The sequence below is a fragment of the Brassica oleracea genome, chromosome C5 (assembly GCF_000695525.1).
Source record: "Brassica oleracea var. oleracea cultivar TO1000 chromosome C5, BOL, whole genome shotgun sequence".
Lineage (NCBI taxonomy): Eukaryota > Viridiplantae > Streptophyta > Magnoliopsida > Brassicales > Brassicaceae > Brassica > Brassica oleracea.
In genome coordinates, this window is record NC_027752.1 from 21158128 (window position 1) to 21172392 (window position 14265).

Consider the following 14265-nt stretch of genomic DNA (forward strand, 5'->3'; position numbering starts at 1 on the left):
CAACAACTTTTATATCTTGTATCTTTGGAATCGCAATCTTTGCTTGAGTTTCATCCTTTCGTACAGCTGGGACTGAGCGTTTTACAAACTTGATTTCTTCATTCTTGTCAACAGTGTAAGAACTAGTTCCATGATGACCTCGCTTTCTACAGAACAAGCCTCCATTCCTACAAGCTGTGTTTTGATTCTCTTTAGTCTTTGTCACTGATCCTGATTTTTCTTCAGCTTTTGGTTTGTCATCTGATTTTACTTCAGCTTTTATGAACCTTATTCTTACAGCCTTGTCATAATCTTGTGAAGTCGATCCTTGATAACCCAAACCACAATTAATTTTTGGAGACTGCCCCATTGACAAGATATGATCCAGACTTGCTTATCCAGTGGTCAACATTCTTACTTTCTTGTAGTTCTCAGTAAGTTGTCTTTCCAGAAGTTGACTCTTCTCAAGTTCTTGATTCAGCAGCTGTTTCATCTGATGAAACTTTATTTCAGACTCTTGTTGAACTCGGTTCTGCTCTGCGATAACTCTCTTAAAAGATTGAAGCTCATCTTCCTCATCATTCTCTGTCATCCTACACTTTGATTCACCCTTCGTGTCAGTATGTTCCATCTCTGGGATGTTGACTTGAGCTTTTAACATAGCTTTATCCTTGATGAGCTGCAAATTTTCGTGACTGAGTTCTGTAAACTTACCAAAGAGAACCTGATACCCAGCTACAAGATCCTCATGTAGATCACTTTTTGTATCACTGTGTGACGCATCAGAACTGGTGTGTGACACACATAACACTTGAAATTCACCTTCAATGATGTCTTTTTCAGATCCCATAGCTCCATGAAGAGCCACAGAATTGAGAGCATCTTCTTTTCATTTTGGCTTTTTATCTCTGCAATTTTTTTTCATCTTCATCTTCTTTGTGTTCACACAATCTGATTTTATGTGCCCATAACCATTACACCCATTGCACTTGATTTCTTTTCTCTTGAATGATGGACAATCTGTTTTGACATGTCCAATACCATGACAATTAAAACACACCACTTTCTGCCTTTTATGTCTTTCTTCTTCTCTAGGCAGTCTGTTGTTGGACATCTTATACAAAAGACTCATGGTTTCTTCAAGTTTCTCAATCATCAGGTGAATAGATTCTTCAAGTTTCTTAGCTCTTTGGATGTTTTCATTAGCTGTAATTCTAAAGTCTTGAGCAGGCTTTGAACACTTAGATTCCAATTCCATCTCCTCAGCCTTTAATACCCCTACTACCTCAGAGAACTTCAGTTCATCAGTGTCATCGTCAATGTTATTGCTGCTTTATGTGCTGCAAACTTAGTTGGCAAACATCGCAAAACTTCTTCACCAATTTTGCATCTTCGTATTTTTTACCTAAAACTTGTGCTTCATTTGCTATGGAGCTAAGCTTTGCACTGAAGTCTCCTATCTTCTCATGATCGGTCATCCTTATGTCTTCAAATTGTGATGCAAGCAAGTCCAATCTTATCCTTCTAACATTCGCAGTACCCTCAAAAGCATTTTGTAGTATATCCCAAGCCTTCTCAGCTGATTCACATCCCTGTATAAGCTCAAATTGCTTTCCATCTACAGAACTGAAGATTGTATCCAGTCTTTGAAAGCTTTTTCTCTGTTACAATCCGTTTTGTCTTCAGTATAAGTATCTTCAAGCCATCTTCTTGCATCACACACGGTTCTTCCCATCCAGATTGAACAACTGTCCAGACATCTTCATCAGCTCCACGTAAGTTTGCTCTCATTCTCACTTTCAGGTACCCATAATTCACATCATTCAGCAACAACATATTATGTGCCAGAATCGCCATATTCTCTTCTCAGGATCTCAACTTGGTTCGAAGAACCCTCCTTCGTTTAGGTGTCCCGCTCTGATACCAATTGTAAAATCTAGATACGGCAAAAACACAAGGCACAAAATAATTCTAAGAACTCATATATCTTTTATTAGAAATCCTCTACACAATCTCTTACAGACTTGTTTGATCCGAATTACACAACTCGACACGGATCGATTTCTAACACACCCAACTTGCTTGACTCAACACATGTTGATCAAGTCTACCAATTCACTCAGATATGAAACCCCAAAACTCTTTGTGTGTTCTCTCTCAAAATTACAACGTGAAAGCTCTAACACTAATCTTAGGTAAAACCACAATATATATTAAATAATCTTTTCTTATTATCTAATATAATATTTCATATTTTTTAGCATCACCAAATCTTCCAATTTGTGATTTAATAACATTCCTTAAATGTTTATTTCGTCAACCAAACATATGGAAATCTCACATATGTGTCACACATTACTCTCCATGTGTAACACATCACTACAACAAAATGATCATGTTACATCACATAACTAGTATCAGAAAAATAAATGATTTAATTTAAATTACTTATTAATAAATGATACAAATTATGTTTGTTTAACATCAACTATAACAATTGATGTTATATTAGTTTATTTGACATCACTTCAATAAAAATGATATAAATCTATATTAACTTACATCACTTATAAAAAATTGATACAAATATGAGCTTACATCAGTTATATAATTGATACATTTTCAAGTTTTCTTTAATATTACTTAGATAAATGATACAAAGTTAATATCACTTACATAAATGATGCAAAATTTGAGATCAGTAATATAATGATACGTAGTTTGACATCAATTAAACATTTTTTCAATATAAAACAAGCCTAGATTTACGTGTGCAGTTACTATTTTTTTTTAGTTTTAATTACTTTTGTAAATTGTAATTTATTTGGCCCATGATCTTTATAACTGTTTCCACTTAAGTTGAAGGCATATTATTTTCTGTCATGATCTCCTCTCATAATCTCATTCATTCGTTTCTCTTCCTCTCAACTTTGAAACTTATTTATCAGTTTATGATTTAGTGTTCTAGACTATTTGATTTCTAAGAAAATCAACAAGAATCAAGCACTTTTGTTAATTATGAATGATGAGGATCATCATATTTCTTCTTAGGCATACGTATGAAAAGAAACTAGGATCTCCAAGGCACACGAATCTGTTGAAAATTTTATGGAAAGGTAATATTTTTATTTCATTCTTCTTCTACTTCACTTGTTGGAAGATGTCCCAGATTGTGTTGCTTATGTTTTGTTGGAGGATTTTCAGGGGTATCTAGAACTCGGCAAATTTGCATGTAATGAATTTTATGATTTGAATAAAGAGTAGGAGATTCGTGTCTCCTGCACCCTACCAAAAACAAAAATTCAATTTATGTTTATGGATCCTTTTCTATATTAGATATCATTCTCTTCCGTGGCAAATGAAGAATATTCTGAAAAAAGGAGTAGAAGTTTTTGGGAAAAGCAGTTGAAGAAAAATTCTTCGTGGATCTCGTTAACTTGAATTCTACATCAATTCAGCTTCACATTACCAATGAAGATTGAAGATAGAAAATAGAGAAGAAGAGTTTTTTTTTTAATTTGTTTTACGATCTATATTTGTTCTTTGAATCATATTTCTTTCATTTTCTTGTTTTTCCTTGTTTTTGAGATTGTATTGTAAATGGAAAATTATAAGAAATATTTTATAGAAAATATTTACTTGATTTATTTACTGACATAAGTTTGACATCAAATGTAGAAATACAAATATTTTCAATCGATGATTGTAATTATATAACTATTAAATAAATTTCGAAATTATATTAATTTTATTTTATTTATTGATAAATTATACAGAAATTAAAATCAGTTATTTTAATCAACACAAAACTAACATCATTTATAAAAATTGACATAAATGTTAATATCATTTTTTTAGAATTGATACATATTGATATCATTTACAATAAGTGATGCAAATAATCAATATTTTTACATCAATTATTAATGTAATGATACAAATTATTTGCATCATCACTTTCAGAGTCATTTAAATAGATGATACAAAATTACTTTACATTATTTATAAGTAATGCAAATATTTAAAATAAGTGATGTTAAACCATTTTTTTTTTGTAGTGCATATACACAAAATCCAAAACTCCACTACTACAGCAACCTATCAAGCTCCAAATTCTCGCGCTTACACGGTGTTCCCGAATAGATGAGTGCATTTTGTCCTAAGGTTAATACAAATTAAACCGAAATTCTTAAAACCCATAAAACCCAATAAGGATTTGGGCTGGTATAAAGCCACCGACACGCAGGGGCAGCAGCTTCTCAGCCTGTATTCGTCCTGAAATAGTGTCCTTCAACAGCAACTAACAAAGTATATACAACAAAACGTTACATGAAGTGTAAGAATCACCGCGGGAAGGATCACATTTTCCTTCAAATAAGTGTCATTAGCATAACGTTTATAGATACTTCAGTTCTCGCTATTAAAACAAAACTGGAAAATATATTTCCTTTAAAGCATCAACATTCAACATCATGATTCATCATATATAACTTTGAATAGTTCCCGTGGGAGCCATAAGTCCACCTCCAAAGAGAAGTTGTAGCTAAGTATCTCACTAATTAAAACAAATAAAAATATTGAAAAGTAGAAGAGAGACGAAGAAAATCATGAGAATCAGTGCTTCAATTAAAAGTTATAAGAACACCATAAGTGAGGATACCTCAAATAGTCGTTCACAATAAAAATATTAAAAGAAATAAAAAGAGATGAGAGAGCAAAAAAAAATGCATGAAACAATTGCTCCCAAAGAAACTCTTTACACAAGTTGAGAGATTTTTATAACATTTGTCATCACCTGATTGGTTTATCTATTTATTTACTTAAATTTTAATTATGCTATTTAATAATATACTATAGTAAAGTGATATACTTTTGGAAGATACTTTCCCACTAATGATGCTCCGAAACTCGATTAGATATTTTGGAGACGGATGTAACTTTTATTAGTGGTCAAAGTTTTAATAAATACTAGGTCACCTGTGCGGACATAAAAAAATTTAAAATATGGAATAAATATTATATAGTTTTAGAAGTAACGGATTTTACAACATAATACCACCGTCTTTGGGAGAATTCATCAGCCATGGAAAAAAGCTGGTACTCAATATTTGAGATGGACGAGAGGGAACAAATTAACTTCAGTATGAAGATGCAGATATTGTGTGTATGTATAATTGCAACGTCCCAAAATAATTTGTGTGTTTAAGAAGATACTTTCATTCAAAATATGGAATAAATAATGTATAATTTTAGAAGTAACAGATTTTATATTATCATTAATTAGAATTGTATTGTATATGTGTCGTAATTCTTTATTTTAGGTGAATAATATTATTTTTCCATAAATAATATACAAACATTTATGTAGACATATTAAAAGAAAACATAATAAAAATCAAAATCCAAATATTATACATAAATAATATAAATTATGAAGTACAATTCTCGATAAAGAAAGCAAAATCAATTAGAAACCTGCAAAAAATTAAATAAATTTTGTAAGCAATTTGAGTAGTTAACATTATTTGATAGATTTATAAATTTCTAAATATAAGTTAACATGAAATAATATTAAATTGACATACCGTCATCGAAATAGTCGGAAAACTGGATGCTCCTGAATACAATCGGTCTCCTAACTCAACACTACCCATCTGGCAAATACAAAAAATAAATAATTGTAACAGTTTATATATTTTAAAATTTCTATTTGAAAAGAAACTAGATTAAAATTACGTACCGTGACTACGAAATATTCTGAAAAACTTGTTTGTAGACAACATTCATTGTTTTTGTCTGTGGCTTCCCTTCTTTACCAGTTATTAGGATTTTTAATACAAATTTCGACTTAACTCTTGAAAGTGCAACGTAGAGCTGACCATGAGAGAACACTGGCCTAGGCAGAAACAACCCAACACTTTCCAGTGTTTGACCTTGACTTTTGTTGATGGTCATCGTGAAAGCCAATGTAACTGGAAACTGTCTTCGACGCATTCTGAAGGGAAAATTTGTGTCAGGTGGTGTGACAAACATTCTAGGGATCCAAACCGGATATCCAGCAATTTTGTTTCCGGTTATAATTCTACCTTCTATCACATGGGGCAGTAACTGAGTAACAATTAGCCTAGTACCATTACTTAAGCCATCTGCAACATCCATGTTACGAAGACACATGATAGGAGCACCAACCTTGAGCTTCAAACAATGTCTAGGCAGTCTAGCCACTTTGACACTGTTCAAAAACTCTGCAGGATATACTACATTTTCTTCTATGTCAACATCGGATGGGATAATACTGTCAGAGCTAAGGTAAACCTTCTCTTCACCTGAAAGCATATGTAAATTTTAAATTTTGATGAGTTGTTCACCAACTGAAGCATGAATTCTTGTCCCCTGATTGTCCATATAAAAGTTATGCGTTAGTACTCTATAAATGATAAGAGTTTTATAAACGCAGAATAAGTATATATCTCGAAATTATTAATAATCCATTTCAACAAAAGATGCAGTTGTGTGATCTTTACTTACTTCTTTATCAACAAAAACCATTTCAATGGTGTTTCCTGATTCTTTGTTATAGTTTCTCCACAAGCGAACAATCCTAACTTCAATACGCGACGTATCTTTACGGGGTTTTAATTCTCTAACATAAGAAACAATGTTTTTGGAGACTCGCACCATTGCCATTGTTCTTGTAAGAGAAGAATGTTTGTATTTTAAGACCTTGGGTGTCTCCTATATATATACAGTCGATTTATTTCTCATATTAATGACGCACAATATTTTGCATAATAAATAATGAAATCGTTTAAAGAAAGATATTAAATGTGTATTGTCAAAAAATGATTTGCATATGATATGATTTTAACTTGTGCAAGTAATCCATATTAGAAAGGTAAGTTATTAAAAACAAATAAGCTAATTAGAAACATTAAAATATTTTGTAAGCAATGTAATAAATATGATATCAACAGGCGCAAGTTTACCGTTTGAATAATAAGGAAAGTTATTAATATTTGTAGTAGTTAACAATCTTGCGCAAGGCTAAATTAAATCGATAATTATTATCCCCCTATCTATATATGGGCTTAAATAAATCGACAATAGTTTTGGGCTTGTCTAAATAGGCTAAAGACATATTTTCTCTCCTAAGATAATTCAAGCTAATTAAGAAGATAGGACCGAAATATTACCTAAGACTCAGCTTCATCTCAGCTAGAGATAATGTGGGAACCGAAGCTACATACAGGATCTTCAAGCGCCTCGCTATTTATAACCAGTGCAAAGAATATAAAGGGACCTGCAATTAGGTTAGCAACAGACTGACTAAAGAAGTAATGTGAAACTCTTAATCTTGCTAATGAAACCAGAAACCAAACTTGAAAGTCTCAGTAATTTCCCACAGACAGAATCACAAACCAATCTATCACTGTCTAAATGCTTGTTGAGTTAGTAAGGAGAAGAAACTCTTACATTCCTTCTTCAGAGTCTGAAGTCGAATCCAAGTTTGTTAATGTCAATTTTCTCTTCTTGTTCCATCAGGAGACAGTCCTTTAGATGCTGAACCTCGACTTCATCTATCAAAATCATTATATTAGGAAGCCATATACATAACGACGATTTTAAACAATTTGAATAGGCCTAGGCGTTCGGGTACCCGTTGGCATTCGGATCGGATTTTTCGGGTTTTCGGATTTTCGGATTTACGCTTCTAGGTCTCATACTAAAATTTTATTAGTACGGGTCGGGTTCGGATAATAACACTTCGGGTTCGGTTCAAAATTGTATTGCATCATAAAACCCATAAAGTAATCATATATCTTTTGGGTTCGGGTTATATCGGTTCGGTTCGGATATAACCAAAGTAAAAAACAAATTTTTTGAAGTAAAACATAAAGAAATTTATTATTATATATAATATTACCACAAATATTGAATTTAATAATTGGAATACTTATATATATTTCAAAATATTTATATTGACTATTAATTTCGGATTTTTCGGGTTACCCGTTCGGGTTCGGTTAATAACACTTCGGGTTCGGATATTTTTTGTACCACCCTACAAGACTCGTTTGGGTATTTTTACGTTTCGGGTCGGATAACGGGTCGGGTTTTTTGGTTCGGGTTTGGTTCGGATTTCGGGTTCCGGATTTTATGCCCATGCCTAAATTTGAACATCAGGTGTCTGCGAAATCTTACACTTGGATTCGACTTCAGAGTATACTCTATCAAGCTTCCTCGACATTGCTTAGATTTTCTCTTTGTCAGCTGCCAAATCCTGACAAAAACTATCAATCACCATTTCGTTTGTTGCCTTTTCAACCAAAAGCCTTCTATATGTAATATTGGAAAAAAGATGCAGCAGGATTTGGCAAGAGACAGATTTTAATCTCTTACATGTTCTTTTCTTCTCTTTTCATCATTTACTCTCTTCAGTTCTTCTTTCAAGACGTGGCACTTAGTTCGATGCTCAAGCTGAATGTTAAACCAGTTTAAGAGAATCAATAACTCAACACCAAGAAACATATAGCTAGAAAAACTTCAAAAGTTAATAATACCTGGTCAACGAAGTTGTTTAACGATTTTGTATGTAGCTTCTTCAACCTTTCGATCTCTGCAGGTTCATCACTCAATTAGATACAAAGAATCAAAATGTTAATAAGCAGATCGTAGTTTCTAGATTCCAATTTAAATCGGTTCGAGAGTAAATCTCGATTCAATCTCAGATGACGATAATCGCTATAGAATCCAATCAGAGAAACCAAAAATACAGTATATTCCGAGAGTATCGACAAACTTCACCTCGTCGATCTGATCGAAGCTGGAGAGAAGCAAACTCATCTGCTCGTCGCTTCTTGCCGCCATGGATCTGATTGAGTCTTCTTAGTGTCGAGAAACAAACTCATCTGATCGTACCCAGTTATCGATTTCAAACCTTAGCCCCCTTTAATTGAGACGCGATTGATTAAAAAAAAATTCTAAAAATCAACCAATAGAATTATAAGAATTTTCCTGAGAAGCTCTATATGATTGCCACGTCATGAGAAATCACTAAAGTGACTTCTCTTTTAATATATAGGTGGATTTAAACTTAATTATATAACATAAAACTAATATTATAATCCTTGCGAATCCAAAGAGAGTATTCCATGTAATAGGGCTGCTCTTGGACAAAGGTAAATGAAAATTTTGGCTCAAGTCTCTAATTTTAATGAAAAACTAGATGATAATCCACGTACATCCGCAAGGTGAGTTTTTTATAGTAATGTTTGTTTGTTAAACGGTTTTAACATTTTACAACACTACATTCTTTATCGATTGTAAAATGAAGAATACATATGTTGTTCTCTTAAATGTATCATCGTTATTGAAGAGTTAACGTCTTACAGCTCATTTAATTATTTTTAAGACTTCGTATGCACAAAAAAAAACTAAATTGTGTGGCTAACACAAATCACCAAAACTAGATTGGCAACATCGGTTGTAAAAAGACGAAAGATGCTTCAGGTTTCTGCTCTCGATTTGTTTACTAGTGACTCTGCATAATTGATTTCATTTTCTAAATCTATAAAATTGTGCTTTCGTTTTCGTTTCTGTTTCACTGATATAAGTTTTTTTAACATCTTCTGTGAATTTGGTGAACTACATAAATTTTAATTTAAAAATATGGACATCTGTAAAAATTAGTTTCACTCCATATACATATCAAATAATCAAATTTTTGAAGAAAATCACCGGCAAACTCTATTCACAGGTTAGTGTTAAAATATAATAAATCAAACTGTTATAGAATATAAGTGCACTCGAAATGTAAATGTCTGTCTAATATATATTCACCATTTTGGTCTAAAAATCATTTAATTCTAGAACAACAAAATAAATTACTTATTTTATTAACTTACATTTTTGAGGTTTAGTTACTTAAGAGTATACCAATAAAAATATATATAATACTTTACCTTTCTAGTATATGTAAATTATGTATAAACTAAAAAATGTTTGATTTATTAAATGATAAACCAAAAAACTTATAATAAATAGTTCAAATCTCTCATTCTTACAATTATAATAGTTAGATAGTATATTAGGCTGAAAAAAACAATAGACGAATGATTAAATCTCTCATTCTCTGAACAAACTCAAGCGGAAGTGATTGGAATCTTGTCATGATATTTCATTAAAAGGTTTTTAGGAATAAAAATCAAGACTAAATTATTTAATATGAATGAAATAATATATATATATATATATAGTGCTTCCAATATTAAAAACCACTTCGATTTAAAAAAGTGTATTTCTGGGATTATCATGATCAAATAACATCTTAGAAACCACCCATTTAAAAAATAATTTTTATACATAAAACTATATACATTAGAGTAATCACATAAATCAAAACCAATACCTTTTGTTTATTTACAATCATTTTTTTGGTAAATAAAATAAAACAATCATCTTATATATTTTATATGGTATATAATTAAACTTTAGTGATATTGACATATATATAGTATATTTTAATATTAATATTTATTTTTGACACTTTCTACTCATATGATTTTATTAACATTTGTATATTGATGTTACCAAAATTTAAACTGTTAATCACAAAACTTTTAATATGAGATTTTTCAATACAAATTAAAAAACTAAAATATTCAGATCTCAATAATTTTTCAATGAAAATTTTGAAATTAACATATTTGTATATTTTATATAGTATATAATTTAATTTAAATTCTATTAATATATATATATATGAGACTTTATTTTCATACGATTTATGATCATTTATATATTGCTTGAATAAAAAAAGTTAAACCATTAATCACAAAATTTTCAATGTGGAATTTACCTTTTTTAGTAATTTATAGTCGTTTTAAAAAATTCAAAATATAACATATAAGAAAAAATCTATTTTTTTTATTATCTGCTTAATGTGATTGTTTAATTTCTTTTAATAATACAAAATTAAACAAAATGAGAGAGAAAATATTATTAAATTTGTATCATTCATAATCATTAATTGTCATATATATATGTTAATCATATTATATAATTTTGTAGCTTTTACTTAAGGAAAGAATTGAGAATATCTTTTCTGTACACTACTAATCAGTTTGATAGTTAATTTCATAAAAAAAAGTATAATATCTATTTATATGGACCAACTTATTTTTTTAAGGATTCTAAGAATCATCGTAGTGATGACACGTGACTACAAAAACATGTTGTAATGCTCCAAAATTAATATATAAGGGATTTCCATGGCAGCCACAAGGCCACCTCCAACTGAAAGTTGTAGCTAAGTATCTCACTAATTAAAAGAAATAAAAATATGGAAAAGTACGAGAGAGATGAAGAAATTATGAGAATCAGTTCTTTAGTTAGAAGTTATAAGAGAACCATTAGTGAGGGTACCTCACATGGCCGTACATAATAAAAATATAAAAAGAAATTAAAAGAGATGAGAAAGGCAAGAAAAATGCATGAAAGATTGCTCCCAAAGAAATTCTTTACACAAGTTGAGAGATTTTTATAACATTTTCCATCTTAAGATTGGTTTATTTTTTTATTTACTTAAATTTTAATTATGCTATTTAATAATATAGTATAATAAAGGTGATATAATTTTGGAAGATATTTTCCCTACTAAAAGCATTTCCAATAAGCTTTATTTAAACTATTTTCATTTAATTAATCACATTAAATAAGAACATATTATCTATTATACAATTTTCTTAATCTGCGTAAAAAATGTCAAAATGACACTTAATATGAAACAGAGAAAATATAATTAAGTTTAAATATTTATTAAAAAAATTGACCACTAATAAAGTTACATCTGTCTACAAAGTATCTATTCAAGTTTTTAGAGCATCATTAGGACATCTCCAACCCCACTGCATAATTTACGGTAAAATGAAGTAGAAAATGTAGTCATGAACAAAAAAAAATTACTCCATTTATAGAGTAATGATTTTTGTTTGTTCATGACATCATTTTTCACTCTATTTTGCAGTAAATTATGCAGTGGGGTTGGAGATGTCCTAATGATGCTCTAAAAACTTGAATAGATGCTTTGTAGACAGATGTAACTTTATTAGTGGTCAAATTTTTTAATAAATATTTAAACTTAATTATATTTTCTCTGTTTCATATTAAGTGTCATTTTGACATTTTTTACGCAGATTAAGAAAATTGTATAATAGATAATATGTTCTTATTTAATGTGATTAATTAAATGAAAATAGTTTAAATAAAGCTTATTGGTTATCCGAAATGATATCTATTATTATAAAACAAAGTTCTCTCACTCCTCATGCCTCCACATCAGCGGCCAGCTAGATAAGTCGCTGCCTCTCATCGCGACACGTCAGCCGACGAAACACGTCGTTTCATTAATACGGAAATCTTGATGGGCTTTCAATTTGAGGCCTAAAGTCGCATGAAGACATAAAGCCTTGCCAGTATCAAACCGCTGCGTTTTTTTTATCAGGGTTACAATGGCTTCATATGAATCGGCTCTTGGACGCGTCGTTTAGGGTTCATACAAATCAGCCGTTTTCGACATTAGAGAGATTGTGATTGTAGATCGTGATCAAGTCCTTTCGCCTTTCGTCATATGAAATGTGTGTTAAGCTTTGTAAAAAGCGGTGCTTCCACAGTATAAATAGGTATGCTTGACTTCTCTTCGAACCATCTTCCAAACGTTTCTCATCGTATTTTTTTCTTTTTGCTATGGCTAACTCAATAGTATCTGAGGTCAAGAATCTGAAGCGAGGTGGTGAACTCATGCGGCTGAACCTGCTCATAGTCGATTTGAATGTAAGCCCAATATTACTTTATATATGATCGTCTGAGTTTATTATTGCAGTGGATTTCTTTTTTTTTTCTGGTTTTTATGTGTTGATTATGATTGATTTAAAAATTTCCGTTTCCTCGGTTCTTATGCGAATGCTTCTGATATTCATATACATGATTGTTAGATTTTAGATTCTGGTAAATCTATTTGTGCTTATTGGTTTTCGATGTTCAAATCTGATATGTATTTAAAATATATTGATGGTCAAACGTGTTTTTTTTTTTGGCAACAGGTCAAACGTGTTTTATATCGGTATGTTGGACGTTTTATTAGATATAGTAGTGTCCTCATATACTTAGCCTGAAGGTGAACTGTATATGTGTATGTATATAGCTTGGTGCCAGAGACACTGGTCTCACACCAGCAGCACCACTCCTGAGAGAGATTGCAAAAGTCGAGCCCGTAACCGTAGCTGAGCTCAATAGCTTTGTCACCACTGCCGTGTCTAAGGTAAACTTATTACTCTGATGTTTTCTTTTTTATTATGAATGGTGTGGTTTTGATTATGAATTTGGTGTATAACTAATAGGATATTGAGTTCATGTGCACCGGCACGGTTATCCGGCCCGATTCAGAGAAAGGATGGTGTTACGTTGCTTGCTCTAAATCTAGCAGGAAGCTCAAGCGCACTGAATCTGCCTTTACATGTGTGCGTTGCGAGAATTATCATGCTGTTGGTGTTTTGCGATATATATCATTAATCTACATACAATTATGTTTCTCTTTGTGAAATGACACTATTATACTGAGATATGCTTATTTTCACAGCTACCGAATGGAGCTTACAATCGCTGATGACACTGATGAAGGTATCTTTGTTTGTTTTGATGGTGTAATGACAAAGCTACATGGTCTCATGATCGTATTCCAGACATGGGCCTAGATTCAATAATGGTTAATGCACATGATCACTAAAATATTAATAGAGCCTTAACTCTAATTATATATAAATTTTTATAAAAATAGTAATCAATCAATGATATTCTTAAGGAAAAATAGTAATATGGTGGAAACCATCCGATATATGAAAATAGGTCAACAACTACATGAAGTTTATGTTAATACATGTCACATGTACGAAGTAAATAATAATATGGTGGCAACATTACAATCGGGTTTAACTGATTTGAAACTAAGTTAATGGGGGTCAATCCATAATTTACTAAATTACATAAACTTAATGATTTATTAAGTTTAATAAATTTAATTGATTTTATTAATAAACTTAGTAGCTTAATAAACTTTAACTTAATAAACTTAATAATTTATTATACTTAACAAATTTATTAAACTTAATAAACTTAATAATTTAATAAAACTTAATAAATTTAATAAATTTATTAAGTTTATTAATATGTGATTAAGTTTATTAATAAATGATTAAGTTTATTAAGTTTAATAAATTTAGTAATTTTAAT

The 14265-nt window shown here is 30.7% G+C and overlaps 2 protein-coding genes and 1 long non-coding RNA gene across 8 annotated transcripts; 1 reads left to right on the forward strand and 2 right to left on the reverse strand.

Moving 5' to 3' along the window:
* Positions 1 to 5442: 5442 nt before the first annotated feature.
* Positions 5443 to 6315, reverse strand: LOC106344755 (ATP-dependent DNA helicase PIF1-like). Its single transcript, XM_013784068.1, has 3 exons — positions 5818 to 6315; positions 5565 to 5633; positions 5443 to 5454 (listed from the first exon to the last, which is right to left on the reverse strand). Exons 1-3 carry the CDS (start codon positions 6313 to 6315, stop codon positions 5443 to 5445), a joined length of 579 nt encoding a protein of 192 aa, XP_013639522.1.
* Positions 6316 to 6334: 19 nt separating this feature from the next.
* Positions 6335 to 6596, reverse strand: LOC106294302. Its single transcript, XR_001260805.1, has 2 exons — positions 6508 to 6596; positions 6335 to 6372 (listed from the first exon to the last, which is right to left on the reverse strand). It is a non-coding gene; the product is annotated as an uncharacterized LOC106294302 (long non-coding RNA).
* Positions 6597 to 12290: 5694 nt separating this feature from the next.
* LOC106293534 lies at positions 12291 to 13704 on the forward strand. Of its 6 annotated transcripts, none has more exons than XR_001260520.1 (6): positions 12291 to 12659; positions 12740 to 12810; positions 13080 to 13099; positions 13181 to 13297; positions 13377 to 13496; positions 13616 to 13704. XR_001260520.1 is itself a non-coding variant. In XM_013729214.1 (5 exons), exons 2-5 carry the CDS (start codon positions 12778 to 12780, stop codon positions 13681 to 13683), a joined length of 336 nt encoding a protein of 111 aa, XP_013584668.1. In that variant the 5' UTR covers positions 12291 to 12659; positions 12740 to 12777; the 3' UTR covers positions 13684 to 13703. The 6 variants fall into 6 exon arrangements, 4 of the variants coding, with proteins under 4 accessions (XP_013584668.1, XP_013584669.1, XP_013584667.1 ...); XR_001260521.1 differs by having other exon boundaries at positions 12754 to 12810; XM_013729214.1 differs by lacking the exon at positions 13080 to 13099 and having other exon boundaries at positions 13377 to 13494; positions 13616 to 13703.
* Positions 13705 to 14265: the final 561 nt, after the last annotated feature.